At 43.5% G+C, this 22995-nt stretch overlaps 3 protein-coding genes across 7 annotated transcripts in view; 2 read left to right on the top strand and 1 right to left on the bottom strand.

Moving 5' to 3' along the window:
* Window positions 1-4309, top strand: part of cabin1 (calcineurin binding protein 1) — a 46966-nt gene extending 42657 nt beyond the window's left edge. For both annotated transcript variants that reach the window (XM_015003726.2, XM_015003725.2), the window contains 3 exons: window positions 1555-1713; window positions 2608-2810; window positions 2902-4309. In XM_015003726.2, coding sequence (XP_014859212.2) covers window positions 1555-1713; window positions 2608-2810; window positions 2902-3045 — 506 coding nt within the window. In that variant the 3' untranslated portion in view covers window positions 3046-4309. The remainder of the gene's footprint in view (window positions 1-1554; window positions 1714-2607; window positions 2811-2901) is intronic.
* Window positions 4310-10555: 6246 nt separating this feature from the next.
* tbx16 (T-box transcription factor 16) lies at window positions 10556-13056 on the top strand. The gene is made up of 8 exons (XM_088009052.1): window positions 10556-10709; window positions 10786-10888; window positions 11185-11349; window positions 11436-11582; window positions 11669-11739; window positions 11816-11904; window positions 12177-12390; window positions 12472-13056. The coding sequence occupies exons 1-8, from the start codon at window positions 10591-10593 to the stop codon at window positions 12893-12895; spliced, it is 1332 nt and encodes a 443-aa protein (XP_087865178.1). The 5' UTR covers window positions 10556-10590; the 3' UTR covers window positions 12896-13056.
* A 3182-nt stretch (window positions 13057-16238) lies between these two features.
* klhl22 (kelch-like family member 22) lies at window positions 16239-22453 on the bottom strand. Of its 4 annotated transcripts, none has more exons than XM_088009049.1 (8): window positions 22347-22453; window positions 21693-21990; window positions 19943-20108; window positions 19520-19843; window positions 18996-19405; window positions 18177-18369; window positions 17374-17607; window positions 16239-17187 (listed from the first exon to the last, which is right to left on the bottom strand). In XM_088009049.1, the coding sequence occupies exons 2-8, from the start codon at window positions 21932-21934 to the stop codon at window positions 16846-16848; spliced, it is 1911 nt and encodes a 636-aa protein (XP_087865175.1). In that variant the 5' UTR covers window positions 21935-21990; window positions 22347-22453; the 3' UTR covers window positions 16239-16845. The 4 variants fall into 4 exon arrangements, with proteins under 4 accessions (XP_087865175.1, XP_014859239.2, XP_087865177.1 ...); XM_015003753.2 differs by having other exon boundaries at window positions 19532-19843; window positions 22347-22452; XM_088009051.1 differs by having other exon boundaries at window positions 22358-22441.
* Between the last annotated feature and the right edge of the window lie 542 nt (window positions 22454-22995).

The raw sequence follows: 22995 nt of genomic DNA, 5'->3' as shown, positions 1-22995 counted from the left end.
TACTCGAATCATTCGAGGAATCGTTTCAGCCCTAGTTGGTTTGGTTTGGCATTTGATTTTATGTTTTCTTCCAAGTGGCCAGCAGGGGGCGCCTGCAGCCCTCCTCAGCAGCATTATGTAACAGGAGTGTGTGCGCAGTTTGTGTTTTGCCTTTTGGGCTTTGTCTGTCCCCCAACAGGAGCTTCTGTCAGCAGAGTCCAGACTGAGAGTCTCTTCTGTCTGAATGAGCTTCTGGGAGGATTTGCTTTAATCTCGTCATGAATATTCAGTTTGAGCCACGTTTAATATCTGCAGGAGTAAATCCATCAACCTGCTTTAATTTACCGTCTGATAATCGAAACTTGCAGCTTGAGTCTTTAACATCGACATGATTTGTGTTCACTTTTTCCTTGTGAGTTCGGATTTAGATCCTTAATTTAGAGCCTCTTGAGGCTGTTTTGTTGTTGTACACATACCGTGGAGTTTTTACACCGGTTTCTTACTTCAACTCTAAATCAGCCACAAATCCTTTAACATATTAACTTTTTTTTTTTTTTTTTTGAAAAAGCTCTTAAACATTTTTTTTTTTTTTTTTTTTTGTACCTTCCAGGACTTGACGCTGTCTTTAATTCCCCCGAGTTCGGTGACCTTTCAACGTGTGCAAATCCACACTAAAGTGTGTTTTGCATCAGCAGGGATTTACATGCAAACAGTTGCATCCCGGAGCATCTCACCGATGTAAATTATGTAACGGTTTCCAAGGCAACAATCACAGAGTCGTAGTTCAGTTGTTTGTGTGTATCCGTTTGCCACGGCTGCGGGGGAATTTTTTATTTTTATTTATTTATTTATTTATTTTTGCACTAGCAGGGAATCTTAAAAAAAAAAAAAAAATGCCAAGTTTTTGTGATGTAACAAAGTGGAACACCTTTTTAGCAGATTTTCTAATTATTGCTGGTATATGAAGTAATAAATTCATAACAATACATGGAAATAAACGGCTGAATTATCAAAACTTCCCATGCATTTGAGTTTTAGCTATAGTGCATTTTTAATCTGTCCTTTAAATGTTTTAAATAAAATTAATATGTTTTATTACATTTTTATTTGGTTGTTAAATATGTTTTGTAACAAACAATGTGGCATATAATAATTTAACTTGAATTCGTTACATGCTAAAATAATTATATATTTAATTATGTTATAACATGAAAATAATACAGTTGTGTTTATTGTTATAATTATTGTTTATTGTTTTGCTTCCTATTTGAATTGTCTGAGTCGTCAAATGAATCTGGCATCTTATTGGTTCACCTGCACAGCAACTCGGCTGCAGACCAATGAGATGGTGAATATCAGTGTTGGCCCCGCCCTCTGATTTGAAACAAACAACTAAATTAATATGTGCTGCAACACAAGTCTGAGGAATGACTAAATACGTTTTCTATGTGGTTTTACTACACAGTGAAAACAAATTTGAACACATTTACCCAAATTTAATGAATTCTGTCGTCTCTGAAGCGTTGCGTTGTCGTATGTCTGAGTAAATGTGCGCCATGTTGTTTGACCCCTCAGAGGAGCGGGAGGAGCCCACAGAGGGGCTGCTGTACCGCCAGCAGGAGTCCCACCTCTGTCAGCAGATGAAACTGGCCTCCGTCTCCCAGGGCCAGGAACCTTCGGCAGCCTGGTTTCAGGAGGAAGCGGCAACATGTAGCACCACGCAACCTTGTTCAGGTCAGAGCCTTTAAACCACACGCATTCATCTCAGTTCCTTAGAAAACCATCAAAAAGTTTATATATTTCAGTAATTCAACTGAAAAAGTGAAAGTCGTATTGATTCAGTACGAAACATGTCGACCTTTTATGTCTGTTGATTTTAGTAATCATGGCAAGTTATTAATTGCATGAGATCAATAAAAACTGAGGTTTAACAATAAGTCATTTCAAGGCATCACTAAAGTAGCTGGATGTTCACAGTGCTGCGTCTAATAACGGTAATGGAAGGTTAAGTGGAAGGAAAAAGTATGTGGTGCGATAACTGCACCCATCTTAAGAGCTTGGGTGAAACTAAGACCTGCTGCGGTTTCATTACAAATGTGTGGAAAAGTTTAACATTCTGCTAATGTCCAAAAAAAAAAAAGAAGATTAAGAATCGCAATTAAAAAGCTTGTTTATGCGACAAGTCATCAGAAACATGCCACGCCATGATCCTCTACTTCCTGTGTCGTCTTCTTCTTCGTGGTTTCCATCAGTGGTAATATCTGGTTGTTGATCATGTGACTGGTGTGACATACACTAAAAACTACCTCATCCTAACAACAAAATGTTTTATTAAAAAACATGATTTTTGGTTTTTGTTTTTTTCAAAATTGATGCTTTTCCATTAAACAGATGTATTTTTGAAATGTCAAACTGCTTCATCATATGGCCAATGGAAACGCAGGTAATGTGTGTAGCCAGCTTTTCAGATGTGCAGCGATTAGCTTAGCGACAATATTTTCACATGTTGCGATGCCTTTTTGAACGCGACATTAGAAAAGTCATCTTTATCCCAGGTTAACAAGAAGTGTGCATTTCTGTAGAAATTAAAAATGGCTCCCTCCCTCTGCCTCTCTCTCTCCCTCTCAGACCAGACGCCGTACGCCAGCAGCGAGCAGTCCAAGCTTCCAGACCCCAGCCGGATCCGCTCCCGTGTCCCGGCAAACATGCCAAAGCTCTTCATCCCTTCCACCGTCACCAAGTTCCCCCCGGAGATCACGGTAACGCCCCCCACCCCCACGCTGCTCTCCCCTAAGGGCAGCATCTCAGAGGAAACCAAGCAGCGGCTGAAGGTAAGCCGCTCCGCCTCCCGACGCCGGCCTCCCTGTCCGTTTACACGCAGCTCTGCTGAACGGCGCCCTCTGCTGTCTGTCCCTCGTACAGAACGTCATCCTGTCATCCCAGTCCGCTGCCACGGTGAAAAAGGACACGCTGACCCAGCCGGTGCTGGAGGTGCAGGAGACGTCCAGCCAGGAGTCGTCTCTGGAGAGCGAGTCGGACGAGGAGGACGACTACATGGACATCTGAGCCTGAAGCTCAAGATTAAATTTCAACTTTAAAAAAAATAATAATAATGATAATTGATTCCTGAGCAGCTGTCTGTGTTGATGCTTTGGTTCCCTCACGTGCCATACAGGGGAAAAAAAAAAAAATCTCCACTCCAAACGGATGAAATGCAGTATTCTAAGCCGCTGCGTGGTTGCTACGGTTGCAAGGAGTGTGTCGGCGCATGACGGACATTGAAGGCTTTCGTCCCGCAGCATGCCTGAAACTAATGCATATCACACGTCAAGCTTCTTCAACTCTCTTGCTTTACATCCGACCCGGCAAAAAAAAAAAAAGAACAAAAAAAAGTTTGCCTTAAACGGCCACCAGCGACATTTTTATGCATCTTTACTACGTCGTGTGCATATTTTTTTATTATTATTTTTTTCCCCTCTCCAAGCTGCAGCTAATCGCTCGTCTTGAGCACTTTCCTGTCACCGTTTACTCCGCCGTGACATTCTGGTCTCGACGGCGCCGTCGCGTTGCTACACGATGCATTGGGTGAAACGGGGCGGCCGGCCGGTCAGTTGGTCACGCTCCGGCTCCGTCCGTGGAGCCAAACGATCCACGAAGCCTCATAACCTGTAGCAGACTGAAAATGTTTACACTGAACATTTGGGACGCTTCTCAGCTGGCACTTAAATTTGTGTTTTTCGTGTTATTATTCTGTCTCTTTCGTGTGCATTTGTAGCTACGAAAACACTTCTCGCCAGGATGACGTCCTGCCACCAGCACTGATCCGAATACCGAGAGGAATTAGCTTTTGTACAAAACAAGAAAAAAAAAAAGGAATCTTTTGAATGTTTGTTGGATTGAGCTGGAGGGAGGAAGGTGCCGTAAACTCTACCCGACGTCAGAGGAAGCGATGCGCACCACGACGACGAGGACGACTCTCCAATCTTGATGCCTTTCCACTGAATTCACTTACGGACAGTTTCACATTTCTTTGCCTAAACTCAGAGGAAGACGCACCGAATGTTTTTTACAGATAGTTTTCTATAAAAAAAGAAGAAAGACTTATGTTTCTTGAAAGCCGCCTGTGGTCATTTTTAAAGGAAAAGGGCACAAATAGATTAACTGTTCCCACCGTAATAAAGAAAAAAAAAACCTGCTTTGTTATATTTGTTTGTTCTCGGGGTTGTTGTGACGGGCTTTGGGGGAATGAATGTGAAGTGGGTTAAAGTCCTGAGAACATGTTTGAATGCATTATTGATGTCAAACCAAATATATATATTTGAAAAAACAAGTTTGTTGTTTGAGTCTTTCAACCAAATCAAACCACTTTGTTTTCTTAATACAGTCGCAACTCGAGACATTTCTTCAGTTCATAAAGTGAAAGTTGTAGATTCTTATACTGAAAAAGACACAAAATCTTACCAAGTATTTTTGGTGTAGTTTCTAGTGCAGAATATTTTAGTACGCTTGAAATAAGACAAAAACTTACAAGTAACTTTTCAGCAAGCTATAGACTCTTGTTTAAAGTCAATAATTCTTAAAATTGATGGAAAAAGTACTAGTTATAAGTGAAATAATCTCCCAGTGGAGCAATAACCAATCATCTTTAGAGATAATTTTTTCCGGTTTACCTATTAATGCATGACACTCGACCAGATTAGTTTTATTTATTATGCTAAAGTCTAGAGATGACGCCCTGCATCTTCAGTCCAAATAAAAACTCTCAGCTCGGCTTTTGGAAAGCTTTGCAGCCAGTGGTGGTTCTACCATGTTTGCCACCCTGGGCGATCTTCCACATGGGCACCCAACTTGGTGTTTTGGAAAACGCTGTGAAAACAAAACATTAAACCAATTCGTCTGAATGCCATGTGTATTCATGGATTTTTTTTTTTTTTTAGATATTTAAAACAAAAAAATTCATGCAAGTCTATTAAAACCATATAACACTTTTAATACCATTATGAAAGTAAAATTTATTTCAAAACAGAGTGACATGAAAATAAGCAATAGCAAACTCATTCAGGTGGCAACTTATTTTTTTCATCGCCCCTGGTGAGATGCCACCCTGGACAGTGAGCCGTATCAAGGAGCTCCACTAGTTGCTGCTCCACATCTTAAAACGCATATATTTTTTAAATAAATAAAAGCAGAGTTCTGATCATTTAAAATACTCATCAAACAACATTAAATGTGATGTTCTTTGGGGGGAGCCTCCCTGTCCAGCAGCTGGCGGACCTCCCCGCTGCTCAAAGGGCCCATACACCGTGGTGTGAACCGTCTGACGCGAGGGAAGTCATTAGTCTTCATTAGCAACTTCCAGGAGTTTCTTATGAAGTGCTGTGAAGTTGTCATTTGCTCCCTTTGCCAGGAAAGCTAGATGTGAGGTTTGTTTTCCTACGCGGAGGGCCAAATGTGAGCCTGCCTCCCTGGCCCCTGCTGCGCACTTTTCAGATCCTGGTTCCTCCGGATGAGGAGTTGAAAACGCAGATTTTTATTCTTGGTGTTAAAACAGACGCAGTAGTTCTTGTCTTCCTGTTGGGAATGTGCTCCTCTTGGTGTGCTGCTCCGAGTTATGTCAGCATATAAGAAGCTAATTTTAGAAAAAGTATTGGATCCCTTACAGAGTTATTGTTTTCGTCACACTTGAATGTTTCAGATCACTACAAAAATTAGTTTTTAATTTAGACAAAAATAAGCTGAGTAAATGCAAAAATTATTTCAGATGACTTAATTCATTAAGGAAGCAAATTATCCAAATTAAGTTGAATGTATAGATATATTTTTGGGGTCCAAAGGTTGCCTATTTGCTTCATATTTATGGAATTACATAAATAAAACCCAGATGACAACATGAAGGTTAAAAAATCTGAAGAAGCATCACGCTCTGATTAAAATGAAAGAATAGATGAGAAATAAAGCCATTAACTTCTATCAGCTGTTTTCAAGGCTTTATTTGTAGCATTTTGATCAAGGGCTTTTGGATTATGCTAAAATAAAAATAAAAAACAGTAGCTGTGCTTCCGTTCACTTTAAAATTGTTCAAATTGAAATTACTAAAGTAAATTTGCTTAACAGAAACACGCCAAATTAGAAAAAACTAAAATGGATCTATAAGATGACGCCCTGGGCAGCTGCCCATTTTGCCTATATCAGAATCCGCCACTGAATTGAGGCACCACAATTATTTATTTTTTTTCCAACATAAGTAAAATATCCACAGCTACTGATCCAAAGAACATCAGCAAGTTCACTTCTGAAATGCTGGAGCGGCTAAGTCAAAGTCTATACCTCCAATCAAGAGGTCGTGGCATCATGACCTTAAATGGCCTGTTCCAAATGTGACTGAGTTATTCTTCCTCACTTATGTAAGAGATTAATGCCAGTTATCGCAAACTGGACACTTTTGTTTTGAACCATTAAAGGTGTGACAAAAAAAATAAATAAAGCAGAAACAGAAAAAAAATCTGCAAAGCGGGGTAGGGAGGGGGGCATGCATATACTTTTTTCTTAAAGTACTACATGTGATGAATGTGGTGACGTCATTTTCTGATTGAAAAGGCAGAACAATTGAGTGAAAAAAAAATTAAATAAAAAAGTGTTAATGTTTCCATCCGTGGCTCCACTTTCTCTACAGTAAGAAAAGAAAGCGTCTGGTTTTGCATCAAAAGGCCGTCGCTGCCTGGCTGATGTGAGCGAAAGGTGTGAGATTTCTCGTCAGTCCACTCCAGGGGCCCTTTATGGGCCCGCTGCAGAGCCGTCTGATCCCCGGGCCCTGGCTGTATATTGGCAGCTGTTAACTGGAAGAGCGCACAGAGAGCTCCGTGCAGCCTGGGCAAATGGCCGAAGGCCAACTGCTAAAAAAGAAGAAATAAGAAAAAGAAGAGGAGAACTGAAATTTATCTAGGTAAGGATTCAGATATGAGAGGAGGAATAGACTTTAGTCACTGCAGTTTTCTTGGGCTTTCAGTGAAGCTATTGCAGCCTCTACTCTGCTACAACACTAAATCTCTCAAAGTATTTTTGCTCTGGTTTCTAGTGCAAATATCGACATATGCAAACTGGCAGATGTGCACTGCAAGTAAGCACAAAGTGGTTTTACAAAATGTTGAAAACCCAAGTAAAATCTCTTCTACTTTTCAGCTATTTGCTAGTTTCTGTTGGTTTGTTGCATAAAATACACAACTATATGCAGTTATCACACAAAGTGAAAAATATCTAGAGGAATAAATAATTCTGTAGGGAACCAGAGCTTAACAGCAACTATAAAATATATTCACCCGCTTGGAACTTTTACTCTTCTATTGCTTTTACAAATCAGTCATGATCAACAAAATTTGCCATTTTTGACAAAAAAATTTTTACAAAAAACTTTAATGTCAGCAGGAAACGGTAGCACAAGCGCTGCGGAGTAACTCGTTTTAAGTCAACAATTCCTTAATACTGATGAAAAAGTTCTAGTTCCACTCACAACAAAACATTTTTCCCAAAAGTGAAATCATCTGTAAGTGGATCAATATTAAAGAATTATTTACCTAAAATATGTGCCTTTATCTTGCTAAAAAAAAAAAAAGAAAAGCTACTTGTGTATCAAGATATTTTTGCACTAGAAACCAGAAATACTTGGTAAGATGTGTTTTTGCAGAGCGCTGGCCTTCTGCAGACAGCCACACTGTTTTGTCGCGCCGTCCAAACGTCCCTGCAGGCTGGATGTGACGTAAAGCTTCCCCCTCTGCCATTGCCCCTCAGTCCTCTGGACTTGTAGCGGTCACACCTGTCACCTTTAGACACCTGTGTGTAACAAGGCTGACACTGCTGCAGCTGAAACGTACACCTCTGGGCCCCGACACCGTGACCCGAAGAGACCCGATCTCTCTCTCATTTCCAAACGCACCGTCCTTCCTTCCTCCTGTGCCCCGCACGTACGAGCCGCTCTGATGCCCCTCGCGACCTCTCCGACCCCTGAGGCAGTCAGAGGAGAGCTGAGGAGACCTGTGATTGATAACTCCCCGTCAGCAACTGGGTCTCTCTCACACACACACACGCACGCACACACACACACGCTTCTCTCAAAATCGGAAAGCGCGTCCTCAAGGCCGATGCTGCTGAGTTTCAGTGAACTGAGGAGCGCAGGGAGACATCAGCGTGGTTAAATGACTGCATCGCATCTTTAAGTGCATCTTTACAACCTGAATCCTCACCATTTTATTTCACATTGATCTCTGCTCAGAGCTCGTCAATATATTCGCAGTGGGCGGAGGCGGTGGTGGGGAAGGACGGAGCGCCTTGCACTTTTTTGTGGACACCTCCAGTGCGTTGCAAACGTATTCAACCCATACTCTCTTTTTTTTTATTATGCTACAACAATCAACTTTTTGTGGGATTTTATTTGAGAGGCAAAGATGGCGGATAACTGAAGTGGATATGGTTGTCAAACCAAAATTAAAAAAAAAAAAAAATCTGAAAAGTGTGGTGTGCTTTTGTAATCGTCATCACCACCATCTTTCTTAAAAACACAAATAGGTCCAAATGAAAATAAATAAATAAATAAATAAAATACAAACAAATAATATGGAGTTCTCAGTAAACACCATGTACGTTTCGCTTAAATTACAGATTCATTTGGGTTTACCCATGTAGGCTTTTTACATTCACACTTTTTTTTCTTTCCTTTTTGGGGAGGTGGGAATACATAATCAAACTCTCGTCCGCCTAATAGCTTCGGTCTCGATTCGGTTGAAGAGAACACTGTTGTGGTTCGAATGCAAGCGTGGATGCCAAGCAGACCGAAGAAGGAAGGAAACTATAGCGGAAGGAAGAAAGAGGTGTATTCTTACACTTCATAATGAAGCACTACACAGTGTTAAACTATAACATAAAGTCCTAATAAAATACAAAACAGTTTGTGATTAGCATGACAAAATGCACAAACGTACCAGTATTTTGCAAGCTGTCTCTCCAACTGCATGTCTGCATATTGCTTTCAAGCATCTACTTAGTTATTCTTACAGTAATAGGGCCGTAAGATGCCGGGCTGTAAAAAGCTGTGCTCACAAAGGCCATTGTATGCAACGCAGACACGAGAACCCAAAGAGGAAACCTATACGGTTTGGGTTTCTTAGCCTGAGAGGAGATGAATTCAATCCACGCCACAGGAAACTAGAAAGGAGATTGTCATTTTTTTCCCCTCCACCCCCTTCTATGCTAACGCCTGTAGTGTGTTGCGGTCGATTTGCCTGCAGTGAAGCGGTACGAAGAACTGCGACACCTGTGGATTTTACCTGGAAGTGGATATCAAGTAGGAGAGCTGGTGTTTGCTCTCCTGCCCCTGCAGGAGCCCATAATTCATGCCTGGCTTTGAGCCTGTGGTGCTAACTGGCTGCTGATTGCCCACCCATACACTGGGCTTTCTCCTCATGCAGAAACTGGCTTCTTCAAGGGGAAACCATCTTAATGAGATTATCTGTCAGAGGCCTGGGCCTGTCTAGACCACCCAATACACAACCGCCAGCATCGTCCCCCCCCCCACTACTTTCCCGCAGTCCAATCTGAGGATGCCTCTCAGGTACGACTTACCTGCAGGAACAGTGCATGGTATCACCACACCATTATGGGTTCACACAGAGTTTCCCCACCCACTCTGTAATTTGGTAGAGAAAAGAAGCGTAAAAGGGGATTGTTATGTAATGTGACGTTTTACGCACTTTCTCAAGCACGTTCCCCATCTCATATGTGCATTACTTTTGTGCTCCTACAGAGCTTGTTCTTTTTGAGAAAAGAGCAACACATTATACTTGACCACCCTTTCCACTCCATTTCTCTTAATTGCGTCAAATGACTCGCGCTGAGTGTTTATCGTGTTACACAAACACACTAAGTGGCATTTCTGCCATCAGTTATGTATGTGTCAATGATATTTACGCCGATTTCTGGAGCCGCCGCCAGAGCCCGATCTGCAGCAGGAAAGTCCGTCCATATTTGTTTTAAAGTCTCTTAGCAGTTAATAAAGGCGCATTTCCTCCTTCCCCCTTCCTGTGGGGACGGTATCAGGGCTCTGTTAAGTCTCTTTGATTTCCAGCACCCCTCCAATCACAGCGGGACCCTGACTCATCATTGTGTCACTTCAAAGCCTGGGAATGGCTCTCCTGGCTCCACCTACCAAAGGGTCCCCCTTAAAAGTCATGGTCACTCTCTCTGGCAGCATCCATCTGATGCGACAGGACGGAACTGTTTGGACTCACCTTAAGCTGCTGGATTTGTCTTCAACACATGAGACGCGGGGGTGGACGGCGGGGGGGCTACGCTTTTGGATTTATCCAACATTTGGATTACTTGTCATCCTTTCATGCACAGAAATCCCAAACTTCTCCTGTCTGGCCACTGAAACTGGAAAATGCAGTCCATCAGGGGTGAGTTCCCGATGCCTTTTTATTGAATTGTAAAGCAGAATTGAACCTGTCCTCCTCAGTTCATCCCTGATCAAAAACTCAACCCCTTTTGGTGTCAAATGTCTATAGTAAATCTTACTTTGCTGCAGAGCTGAAGTCTAACTTCAGCGGTCCACCTCCTGCCTCCATGGCCGCTGGCCCTGACGCCTATCTCCAGGGCAGCATCAGGATGACTCTGGAAGACCTTGAACTGTGGAAGACGTTCCATGAAATTGGAACGGAGATGATAATCACCAAACCGGGCAGGTGAGACGGGGCTTTTCACACAGAAATATTCAGAAAGATGTTTTCCTCATTTGTGTATTCTTTCTTGTATTTTCAGGAGGATGTTCCCACACTGTAAACTGAGTTTATCTGGTCTTATTCCGTGTGCCAAGTACATCTTACTGGTTGACATGGTTCCAGAGGATGGCTTCAGGTATAAGGTAAGGCCTATAAATTATAACTGTGTTGTCTTGACTTGTAAAGATCCCTCTGTGGTTAGCAGATACCCCCTGTTCATCACCCCCCTCCCCTGACGTTGCACATCAAAGACCCCTATCTCTTCCTGTTTTTCTATCCCCTGCTGGGACCTCACTGTACTACCCCCTGCCTCCATGGGTGGTATCCTCCAGCCGTCACTCTCGGAGCAATCGTGGGAAGTTAGGGAAGATGAAGTTTCTTCTGTAAATCACCTTTTTTCAGAGGCTGATTGACTTACGATGCGTCTCCTCCCCTGCAGTGGAATAAAGAGAAATGGGAGGTGGCAGGAAAAGCGGAGCCTCAGCCTCCCTGCAGGACATACCTCCACCCAGACTCTCCGGCCCTGGGGAGCCACTGGATGAAACAAAGCGTCTCGTTCCTCAAGCTCAAGCTCACCAACAACACACTCGACCAGCATGGGCATGTGAGTATTAAATAATCAAGGGATTTTCCAGTTTATGTTGAGTTTAAAAAGATCTTTGGGGTACTCTTACCCTGACTTGTCTGCAGATCATCTTGCACTCAATGCATCGCTACCACCCTCGTTTCCACGTTGTCCAAGCAGACGACCTGTTCAGCGTCCGCTGGAGTGTGTTCCAGACTTTCACCTTCCCAGAGACGTCTTTCACCGCAGTCACTGCCTACCAGAACACCAAGGTGAGGCCGTTTGGCTCCACAAAACCTTGATTGTCTCCTACTGAGGCCAGCGGATGTTGGTTTTTATTCAATTCTGTTTGGGGCAGATCACAAAGCTGAAGATCAATCACAACCCGTTTGCAAAGGGTTTCAGAGATGAGGGCACTAATAAAAAAAGGTGGGTCTCAATTCTGCTGAACATAGAGAAATCCTGCTTGTGAAATTGATCTAAAAAAGCTGATGCTTCTCTTTAGGCGTGCAAACAAAAACCCTGCATGTCTAGAAAAAAGGGCCAAGATACCAGGGGTGTTGAACGAGGACTCCAAGGACAGCAGTTCACCAGGTACAGCTTCAGTCTTCCTTGTGTTCATGAATTTCCTTCCTGTCTTGTATTTTTTTTTAAGGTTTATTGGCTCTAGTGGCCTTTATTTGATAGTGAATTGACAGGAAAGTGGGTAATGAGAGAAGGGGGGAGACATGAAGCAAAGATCGCCAGGGAGGGATTCGAACCTGCAACAGGACTAAGGCCTCCATATGTGGGTTGTGCTTAACCCCTGCACCACCACAGCACCCCTTGTATTTTTGTTAAGTCATCCATTGCTTGTGTCTTTTCAGGGTTCTGCCCGTCATCGTATGATGGTTACGACGGAGAAGAGGGCCGCCTGGCCAAAAGGAAAGACGAGGATGCTGTAAAGGAAGAGCGGTACTCCCCCTGGGGCGCCGAGAGGCAGCAGGGTGTGAGGACCGACTCTCCCGCCAGGACGGACACAAGAGATATCTACAACACGGAGCAGCTCGTTCCCGCTCCTGCATCCTACCAGCCGTACAGGTGAATACCGCTGACTTAATGCGTCAAATGGTAAAACTACGTCCCGTTGAACTGGACATTCACTGCCATTATACTCTCCAGGGCTCATGAGTACAGAAAGTCTCCATCCCCCTCCTCGAGCGTTGGCAGCAGCATCACCGGATCTGGACGGAGCAGCTTCGAGCCCAGAGTTCCTGACATTGCCACCGTCCCCGATCACGACTCCTCTAAGCCTGGCCCTTCCCACTGCGGGCCCCAGCCCCTCCCGGGCCCCCAGGACTACAGCGGAGTGTTGAACATGACCATGGCCCAGGCTGGCAAGCCAGGGGTCATCGGCCACCACATTTACAGCCCCTACAGCACGGAACAGCCGCTGGGCCAGTGGAGCGGGCCGGGACCTGCGCAGTATCCCCCTCCTCACCCTCTGACCGCCGACTACACCTCGCAAGCTGTGCACCATGGCTATCACCATGGCAACGTGGGCGAATGGAGCCAATATCCGTTGTTCTCTTACTCCTGCTGGTGAGCAGGCTCTTCAGCGTCAAATGATTGAGAGCTTATTAAATCTGACGGCCGATGTGAGGCACACAGACCCGACAACGCATGCCCCAAACAACGCTGAAGGCCCGACACCCGTGGCAAGAGGAAGAAGAAGAAATGTGGCCCAGTGGGCCTCGACTTTCAGGAGACACCGAAATCTCTCCAAACCTCGGAGCCCTGCGGGATGACCGTCCCCGTCTATTTATTTCATGTTTTGTCTCATCTACGGCGTAAATGTTATTTTTGTACAGAAAAAGAAGAATTAAACCTAAGTGTGCAAATTATGTGTGTCTATGTCTTGTATTGTGAAGTGAAAATAAAAAAATCTTATGCAATACTATTTCTTTGTTGTCTTGCGTTCTGACCTTCATACATTCCCAGCACAGATGCTGCTGACCGGCGCTGCCTTGCAGGGATGGAACATTTATACTTCATGTCAACTCAAGACTGAGCGTATTCCGACGTATACTAAATCATCCAACTTCACATCAAAGGTTGAGATGTATTTGCAGTGGTTTTACTTTTAAGGCAGACATGGCTGGAAGAGACAGTGGGAGCTCAGATTCTCTAATTTGTGCACAGACTTCAGTGAATTATAGATCAAAGTTTTAGATATTCTGTCTGTGGATGCTAGGCTTTGATCCAGCAAAGTTCTGCCTGCAGAAAGTTTGCTAAAAACACCCGGTGCCTTGCGCAGTGAGAGCCGCTGGTGCCGCTTGTTTGTGTTTCCACTAATGGGGGGGCTGCTCTGTCTTTTCGGACGAGCCCAGCATGCATTAAAGTGACTCCGGCTCACCTGCTGAGGTTTACCCACTGCCACATAAAGCCCTGCACGACCCTCGTTCTCCATGTCAATGAGCCTTAAAAAGCATGAAAATGGGAGCTGTTGGCTCCTTTTCACTGTTAAGAAACACAAGCAAGGCCTCTCACCTTCAGCCTGAGTGGACGTGAACTGCTAATGACTGCCGTAAAATACAGCAGGGGGAGAGTGGGGGTGGGGAGCCATTTAGTGTAATGTGGGTTTTACACGGCGCTTCCGAGCTTCCTCACCTACTCCCTTCAGGCGGGCTAAACCAAAGATTTTTAACAATGAAGTCTGAATTTCAAATTTAGATTGAATTCCCACGAGTCGGTGAAGATCCTTCTACGTTGAAAATGTGAAATGTTAGTAATAATCCCAGTATGTTTTTGCTATTATTTAAAAACTTAACATACTTTGTTCATGTAAATAATCTCTATTTAAAGGGGCAGTATTACGTGAAATTAACTTTTTTTGGAGCTCTGCATCATGTTGTGATGTTATGTCCTCATCAAAAACACACCTGGAAAGTTGCCTCGATTTTTTCATGCATGTTTGAGAAATCCTTTTAATCTCTCGTGGCAACCACTCGGTGCTCCAGTTGACATTTGTGACCATTTAAATATGTTGATGTGAAGCTTTAAGGAGCAGGAACCCCTTAAAGTGACAGAAGCCCAATTTCAAGTCTTTTCGAATTGAAAACTTAAATTTTGCCGCGAGTCTTTTGGGTCAAGCCTCCATCAGGTTTGCAGACATATAAGCCAAGGTTTTTTGCCTGTTTTATCTTGCTACAAACTCTCAACTGAATTTAGGTTCGGACTTTAACTAGGTCATTCTAACAAATGTGATCTAAACTAAGCATTATAGCTCTGGAATTCGAGTCGTTGCTCAGCTGAACTAGGAACCCTGGTCTCAGTCTGAAATGTGTTGCCCTGTCCCTGCTGCAGAAATGCATCCCTGAGCATGATGCTGCCACCACTGCACGGCTTGTATATGTCCAACAAAGATTTTAAGCGTACAACGAATAATTGACACAATGATATTTTATCCCATCTGAGCTTGGAATCTGTGCAGAAAAACGTGGAAAAGTTACAGGGATGTTTGTGAGTTTTTTTTGTAATATTGTGATTTTACTATTGTTGAAAATCTAGTGAAATGAATTTATAAAACTGCAGACAACCCTTAGTAGGATTGTAAATAATGAAAATACAAAACCTTTCAGCATCAAATTATCTTTTTTCCTCCTGGATTTAAACAGGATCTAGAATCAGCAGTTCTACATCCTATTGTTCCGCCGTATAGATCACACATATCTGCCGCGATGTTTAATGCATATCAGTGCGACTGACGCCAGTGAAGTTTTTCGTTTTCAAAGAAAGGCGTTTTATGGCTCCTGTTCATGCAGGGAAGCTACCATGTTGATCGGCGGATTCCCTGGAGGAAAATGAATGTTCCTTTGTTCCCCCATCGATTTCCATTGACCTTCTCCACTCCGCCGCAGCAGGGGGGGAAGCAAGAGTAAATTCCCTCGACTCGCAAACACCCTCCTCAACTCCACTGGGTTCAATCTGCATAGCTCTACATCAATGCCTAATGTGGCCCTTTTAATTGCTCTGCAAAGAGCACTGGATCGACCCGCACTAAGACGTTCGTAAAGACTGCTGACGTGGCTAAGTGCTGGACATGTGTCTTAAGTATCCCCCAGGTGGTGCTAAAACTTTGGACGAAAACAAAAACAAAACGGACAAGCACATAAACACAGCGGACCGTTGATCCTGGCTGTCCAGTGCTGGTGTCAGCAGATCCTAGCAGACAACTTGCTGGAGGCTGGCACAAAAGTGTGAAAACAGAGGGAGGGGCAGAGGTGGAGGTAGGGGGTGAGAAGTGGGGGTGGGGGGGGGACAACAGATGTAGATGAAATAGCCCCGAAAAGGAAAGTGGCAGTCAGTCGGCCTTCATAAAGCCAAATGGAAAGGAACTGGTGGAGACTGGGTGGTACCAAAAAGCTCTGAGCTAACAGGAGGGGAAGGTCAGACAAGGACAACCAGCTGTGGCAGCGGAGAAAAAAACGAGGCGCAGATGTCGCAACAGATATGCAACGCAAGCAAAAACCTGAAAATCGGTAAAATTTGGGCCTATCACAATAAATCAATGAAAAAAAACAAGATCAATAACTTCCATTTGCATGATTTATCGCCGTTCTCTCTTTCTCCCCACCCACTTTTTACTATTAAAATCTGGATGTAAAACGTCTTCAGGCTGGTGCTTTGGTCTCAACTAGCCATTTCTTTGGAATGACAATTTAGTTTACTGAGATTTCATAATTCATTTATTTGTTTCTTTTGTTTTTATTTATTTATTTTCTATTTTTAAAATTTCTCCCAGTTCCAGAGCTAAATGTTCGATGGAGTTTAAAGTTTATTAATCCTTGACGATGTGTTTTTGCATTTTGCCATTACAATTATATTACTGGAAAATGGTCTCAAAACAACAATATTATCACTTATTGCAATAACTTCTGGGACAAAACTTTGTATCGTGACAGGCTTTGTCAAATTTATTGAAAAAGTTAGGCTTGTTCATAGAAATATCTTTAAAAGTGATCAACTGCTTATGCTCAATCGGTGCTGCAGCTAATGTAAAAAGAAAGAATATGCGTTCCAGTGAGGCTCCTTTATCTTTTGAAACTAACCATTATCCAGGTTAACCTTTTATTAAAACCTCATTTCTGTATTAAATATGTTTTTTATTGGTCTGGAGTAACATTCCAGTAATAAATGTTATGCTTTTATAAGTTGCAATTAGAGAATCATCATGATTAACAAAAATTAAGTGCTGAAAACACCAGTCTGTGTTTAATTAATCCTATACATACATAGGAAAAAAAAGAGAAGAAATAAGGATGAAACAAAGACAGCAGCCATGACCAGTTGAGATTAATGTTTCAGGCGGTTGGCATATCTGGGTGGAGTGTGGTACCATGAGTTTCAAAAAGTAACAAAAAAGTGTGCAAAGGTGCTTATGAAGCTCAACCAGAGGCACAAAAAGTCATCAGTGCACCGTCCCCTCAAAGAGCTTGGCGTCCTGTTTCCTGCTCTAAATTAGAAAAAGAACGCAGGACGGCGCGTGAATCTGGTTCAGTCCTCACTGGATTCCTCCGAGTTGTCTATGTCCGCGTCATCCGACGAAGCCTTGGTGTACTGGTCCCAGCCGCGGGCCTGAGCGAGCACAGCGGGGGCCATGAGCGCGACGCACGCGGCAAGGCCGGAGACACGCCTGCTCAATTCAGTCTCGTTCTCCCACTCCCCCGTGTCTGTGTTGTAGACGTGAACGTACTTCATCCTGTTGCCTTTGTCGTGGGAGCGCCCGCCCAGGACGTAGATGCGGCTGTCCAGCACAGCTATGCCGGGTTCTCCGTGTCCGGATGGGAGCGGGGTTAATAAAGACCAAGAGTTTGGTGTCGGGTCAAAGCAAGCCAACTAGAAAAAAAAAAAAAAAAATCAAAGAGGAAGCAGCTGGTGAGTTTTTACTCATAGAAGTGCTTAAACTGTAAGAATCAGTGATTTGAACCCGACGTTTCATCAGTTTAATGGTCAAATAGAAAAAAAGCACAAAAAAACCCAAAAAAACAGCAAGTAAACCATCTCTGATGACTCATGACATACCTGCAGGACGTCACGCCGATATCCACGCTGATCATTGCTGCCTCCGATGACGTACACACGCCCGTTCGCAGCAGCCATGCCATGCCACGCCCGCTCCACCGGCCCCTCGGCGCATGCCGTCCAGTCGTCAGTGGAAGGGTCATAGCAGTAAGTCTCTCTGAGGTACGCCATTCCTCTACGGCCACATGCTACATAAATCCTGCCATCCAGCACCGCTCCAGCGTGAGCGTACACCTGGAGGGAGGGACAGATTTAAGGGAAAAAAGTCAGGAAAGGGGGAAGAGAGCGTTTATAGCATGCAGACATATAGCACCACCATGTGGGGAATAGCGGTAGTGCATGCTTTCATCCAGATACACTGGTGTACAAGAATATCCACACTCACTGCATATAAATATAAATAATAAAAAATAAAATAGATTCCACAGAAGCTGTGCTCTCATTGAAACAACTTTTTTCTAGCAATTTTCCAACTTTTTCTGGTATCTTATTGTCTTTATTCTGCTAATATTATGACTTGTCATATATTTACTTTACTCTTGTAAATTAAAAAAAAAGTCTGGCCCTAATTTTCTGTTGTACTTACGTGACAAAGTAATACAAAGTAGACGTGCGCTACTTTGAAGTGAAAAGAAAACCCCAAAACAAAAAACACTGGTGCTCACCAATGCACCCATGTTCATACACTGACCAGCAGGCAACTCGAGGTTAAGCGCCTTGCCTGGCGTCACATAAACGTCACACTAAAATCTCTGGCTACACATGAAAATAATCTTGCAAGGCACTGTGCTGTAAACTCTTACTTCTTTCTTCATTGGAGAGACGAACTCCCACGTGTTGGTGACCGGGTCGTAGCGCTCCACCCAGTCCAGCTCGCTCTTGTAGTCACGTCCGCCGATTGCGTAAATATGGCCGCCCACCACACAAACGCAGTGGTCGGCATGCTGCATCTGCAGAGGCTGGATGGAGCACCAGCTGTTGTAACGAGGGTCATATCTGAAAGAAGAAATGTTTATTGACCTGCAGGAAAATAAAAGCCAATCTGGGATCAAATCACCTGAGCCAGGCTTTCTGCACATTTCACCAACTCAAATTTAAGATCTTCTAATACTTAATCTAAAATGTAATCATTTTAGATTAAAATAGATTGTTTTTTTAAGACCATAATGAATTGTGTTTAAGATGTGTATCGCCACAGAAATGTACCAACTTGGTCCAACTAACTAGCGATAAGTTTGCATGAACTCATAGCAGATGCAAAGAAGCTAGCTATCAAGCTATCAATGGTATATTAGCAGCTAGCTTCTGCTAGCCTCAAGTGTTTTGAGTCACAGAACGAAATGAAGATGTCTAAGTGAAACTCAAACTTTTGCCTGACAGAAAAGTCCCACAAGAAAAAAAAATACATAGAATATACAAGATTAAATAGTCCTGTCAAGACAAAATATAAAACCTGTTTAACAAAGACTAAGGCCTTAAGTATAGAAACATTAAATTAGGACTTTTTATGACTTTTTAAAGGCGTGGAAACACCTTCATCAGCAGGTGAGACAGCCGGGCTGCAAAGATTGTTTTCTGCTAATAAAGAACATGCATTTGTGATTCAACAAATCCTCGCTCACCTCCAGCAACGACTCTCCGCACGAAAGCCACTGTTGTTCCTGTCTCCTCCAATAAGATAAACAAAGTTGTTGAGCACAGCGATGCCCTGGTTGGACATTCGGGGAGCGTGAGCCGCTTTGAGAGTTCTCCACTCAGTCCAGCTCGGGTGGAACACCTGGAACACGTGATCCGCGTCTGCAGAGACGCTGGAGCTGAACATCCCGCCAAAGCCCAGGACGCAGTGGAAGGTGGAGCGCGGCTGAGTGAGGGGGCTCTGCAGGGCGGGCTGCAACAACTCGTTCTCGTGGTATCTTAGCGCCGCCGCAACGGAGTCCTTCAGCGGACACGGGTTCAGTCTGCCGTGGAGTCTCTGCAACACTTGTTTCTCAATTAGGCTGAAGCGGACGGCGTCAAGCATCCTGAGGTTGCCCTTTGAGTTTAAAAAAAAAAAAAAGAAAAAAGGGGGGGGCAAAAGAAGTTAACTTAGACACAGACGAAGACGTGAAGGTGACAAAAGGTGTGCGTCGAATCAAAGCGCACACACCTTTCGACTGACCTGCAAGTACACCTTGTCAGTTTCCACTTCCTCAGGGCTGTAGTGATAGTGGAGTGCGGCCTCGTACACCTCGTTCTCGCTGGCCACCTGAAGTGCGTCGCTGCTCAGCACCCTGAAGACGTCGTCCTCGGGGAGCTGCCGGTACACGTCCGTCCGAGACAAAGTCTGAATGTTCCTGAGGATGTAGGAGTGGACCTTGACTTTGAGATGCTCCAGTCCGTAGACGTCGGCCAAGTGGAGAACCTCCAAAATGTTGCTGTCGTCCAGCCAGGAGAACAGGAAGTCACAGCAGAAGCTGATGACATTTTCAAGCTGTAAAAAATAAAACAAACAAAAAAAAAGAAAGCAGACAAACATTTTAGTGAAACAGAACAAAAGGAAACGATTAATGACCAACTCGACCCAACTTACCTGAAAAAGTGACGCGGCCATCAGGATTTCCTGAACGTTCTCCAGGTCTAACTCGATCTCAGAAGTGTAGATGTAGTCAAGGATTTTTTCCATGGCCGTGTAGGATATTCCGTGAATGGGAATCTCATTCTGCTGCATTTCCCGGAGTCCTCCAGCAAACATGCACCTGGTGGAAAAAGATTACACATGGTACAATCCAGGAATCACTTACCTACACTGATTTGTAAAACGTCTGGGTTTTTTTTAGCTTCAAACTAGGGCTGAAACGATTCCTCGAATGATTCGAGTACCTCGATTACTAAAATTCCTCGAGGAAAATTTACCTACCTCGAAGCTTCGTTAATTTATGTTTTATTAGTTAGCGCACCGTGTTCCGGCCGGGACTTCATTTGCGTTGCGCGGAGCTCTCACTTCCGCCTCTGAGTTGTTGACAAAAGCTAAGTCTCAGCGGCATAAAGTCCAATCTTCAAGATTGGCCCGTGGGGATTTTATTGATTGATGATAATGCCCTACTTTTTAGCGTTTTTGGGGAACCAATAAGCATCCTTAAAATGACTGGGGGAATGCCTGGAGTACGGCAGCATTTCTCCTCTGGGGCTGCTGGTTGAAAGCGAACGGCGGGAAGAGCGCTGAGGTGAGCGGATAGACTGAACAGGGCGGGCGGCTGAGTAGCTGATGCTTACCGTGTAAATGTAGCTTTACCGACGAACCGCACAATAAATTTCATATCCCGGTCTGAAGAAACGGGTGGCGGAGCGCATCGTACATGGCTGGTAGATGAGTTTCTGAGTGTGACCAGTGAAGGTGTCGTAAATATCCCGTATTGCTTCCCCCCGTGTTCGTCCCCCGGTCTAACGGTTCGTCAGTCCGCTGGTCTATTTCCTCCCCTCCACCCCATCTTACGTTCTTCATTCGCCCTCTCCTCCCACTCCAGGCGGCATTTCCCGTATTTTCAAACCCAAAGCGTGACAGGTTAGGTGGCAAGGTGAGTTTAATTAATCAATTAAACTCACTGAAGATGAATACATAAACTAAAAGCTGGATTGTAGACATTTTTTATAAGCATATTTGTGAGTCTGCCTCTTTGTTATTAAATTCAATATAATTTCAGATTTTTCTATAACTTTTCTTCTGGTTAACTTAGAAAGTGAGCTATTATTGTTACAGGTTAGTTTTCTAAACTACAAAAAAAGCAACTGTTACGGATGCTCAAATATGAAAAATTGGACTGATATTGATATCTGATAGTAACACCGGTATTATGCCAGATTTACCAATATTTCATTTTATAATTTTTTTTATCCGATTACTCGATTAATCGTAAGAATAATCGATAGATTACTCGATTACTAAAATATTCGTTTACAACAGCCCTACTTCAAACCAGTCGGTTATTAGTCACAGTGCCTGATAAAATGCAAAGAGCATCTTATCTTAAGGAAATAGTTCAAACAGGATTCTGCACCAAGTCCTTGTGTCTAGGCTGCAGACTTTTGCAACATCTGATAGGTTTGCATCATGCATTTTTTTAAAACTATGTTGAAGAGCAAAAAAAAAAAAAGAAGAAGAAGAAACCATTCCAATTTTATAGTACACTATATAAAAGCTTTTACAAGATAGGTTTACTGAAAGTACCTGTAAGAGTAGTTTTGTTTTTCAGGAAAGTACCTAAAGTGTTTTCGGGTTAGACTCATAACAAAACTCAACATGAAAGCAAAAGTAAGGCTGCAGCCATAGCTGTGGGTTGTACCTGAAGTAATCACAAGAGGCAGCCAGCAGAACACGGTGGGCTTGGATGGGACGACCCTCCACCAGAAGCACAACATCGAACAGGGTTCCGCTCTGTCTGAGGGTGTCCAGACCGCCCATCAAGCTGTGGAAGTGGGTCCAACACTTGAACGACTGTCGGTCCGAAAAGCGAGCGTGTTTCACCGAACCGACCAGCTCCCGTCCGTTCTCAGCCATGACAAACCGGTGACCTTCGGGTTTCATCCCTTTCACCTGCCTGGCAGCACCATCATCCAGTGTTTTCTCCAGCGAGACGCTGCCTGGTAACAAACAGGAAGAAGAGGTGCTAGCGACAAACCAGCTGTTTTTTTTTTTATGTCATTTCACATTTATGGCAAGTCGCACACAGTTATCCCCCATTTCAGACGCAGAGTTGTAAAAAAACACGAAAGTATAATACATACATACCTTCTTCCGTTAAAATGTTAGCTGTTTCCCTGCTGCTAAGCTAGTAGTTAAGTGTTATACAAGCTAAAAACAGGTTAGCCTGTCCTGGCTGCTGTAACGCACTGTTTTAAAAAAAGCCTTCAGAGCCTTAACGGGGTTAATACGCAGAAATGTTGTCGTGTCCTTAAGCATAAAACCGCTCTGAAATGACTTGTCGGACAGAAAATACCTGCTTATTACCCAAGACGCAGAGCTCCTCGATTTCTTTCCAACAGGTCAAAACAAGTGTGTTTACTTTTAGTGTCAGGGCGAAAGCTCAAACACTATTGGTCCGTATTCTTTCTTCATCCCGCCCAGTTTCTGTGGACGAACCAATCACGTCGCAATGACTTCTGACTTCTTATCCCATTTTGCCAAAGCCATGTTTACAGTATTGTTGCCTGCACTACTTTTAGCCACCTGAGCAGTTTTTTTAAGAGGAATTTGCGCCGATGCGCCACAGTGATTACAAAGTAAACAAAACGGAAGAGATGTTTATCAAAATTTTACACTACATTTTTCTATAACAGTGATTCAAAGAATCGCTGTTGAAAGTGTCTGGTCTTTATTGAAAATTGAGCAAGTAGCTGTCCTTGGTACTAAAATTTTGAGGATCTATTAATAGGTTTTTGATACACTTATTGTTTGTCTTTAACATTTGCTCGACTAAACGCTGGGATTTGATCAATTCTAGCTGCTGAACACAAGAGGGAGCTGTCAGATGCATAACTGTTTTTATGGCACCTTACAGCATCCACCCATCAAACCCACCATCAGCAAAAGCTGAGCATAAAATCTTCCTGTGTTCTTCCTGCAGTTAATGTTTTTTTTCATATGGG

The sequence above is a fragment of the Poecilia mexicana genome, unplaced genomic scaffold (assembly GCF_051168715.1).
Source record: "Poecilia mexicana isolate PSO_F unplaced genomic scaffold, ASM5116871v1 scaffold_9, whole genome shotgun sequence".
Taxonomy (NCBI): Eukaryota; Metazoa; Chordata; class Actinopteri; order Cyprinodontiformes; family Poeciliidae; genus Poecilia; species Poecilia mexicana.
This window is presented reverse-complemented; position numbering and strand designations above follow the sequence as displayed.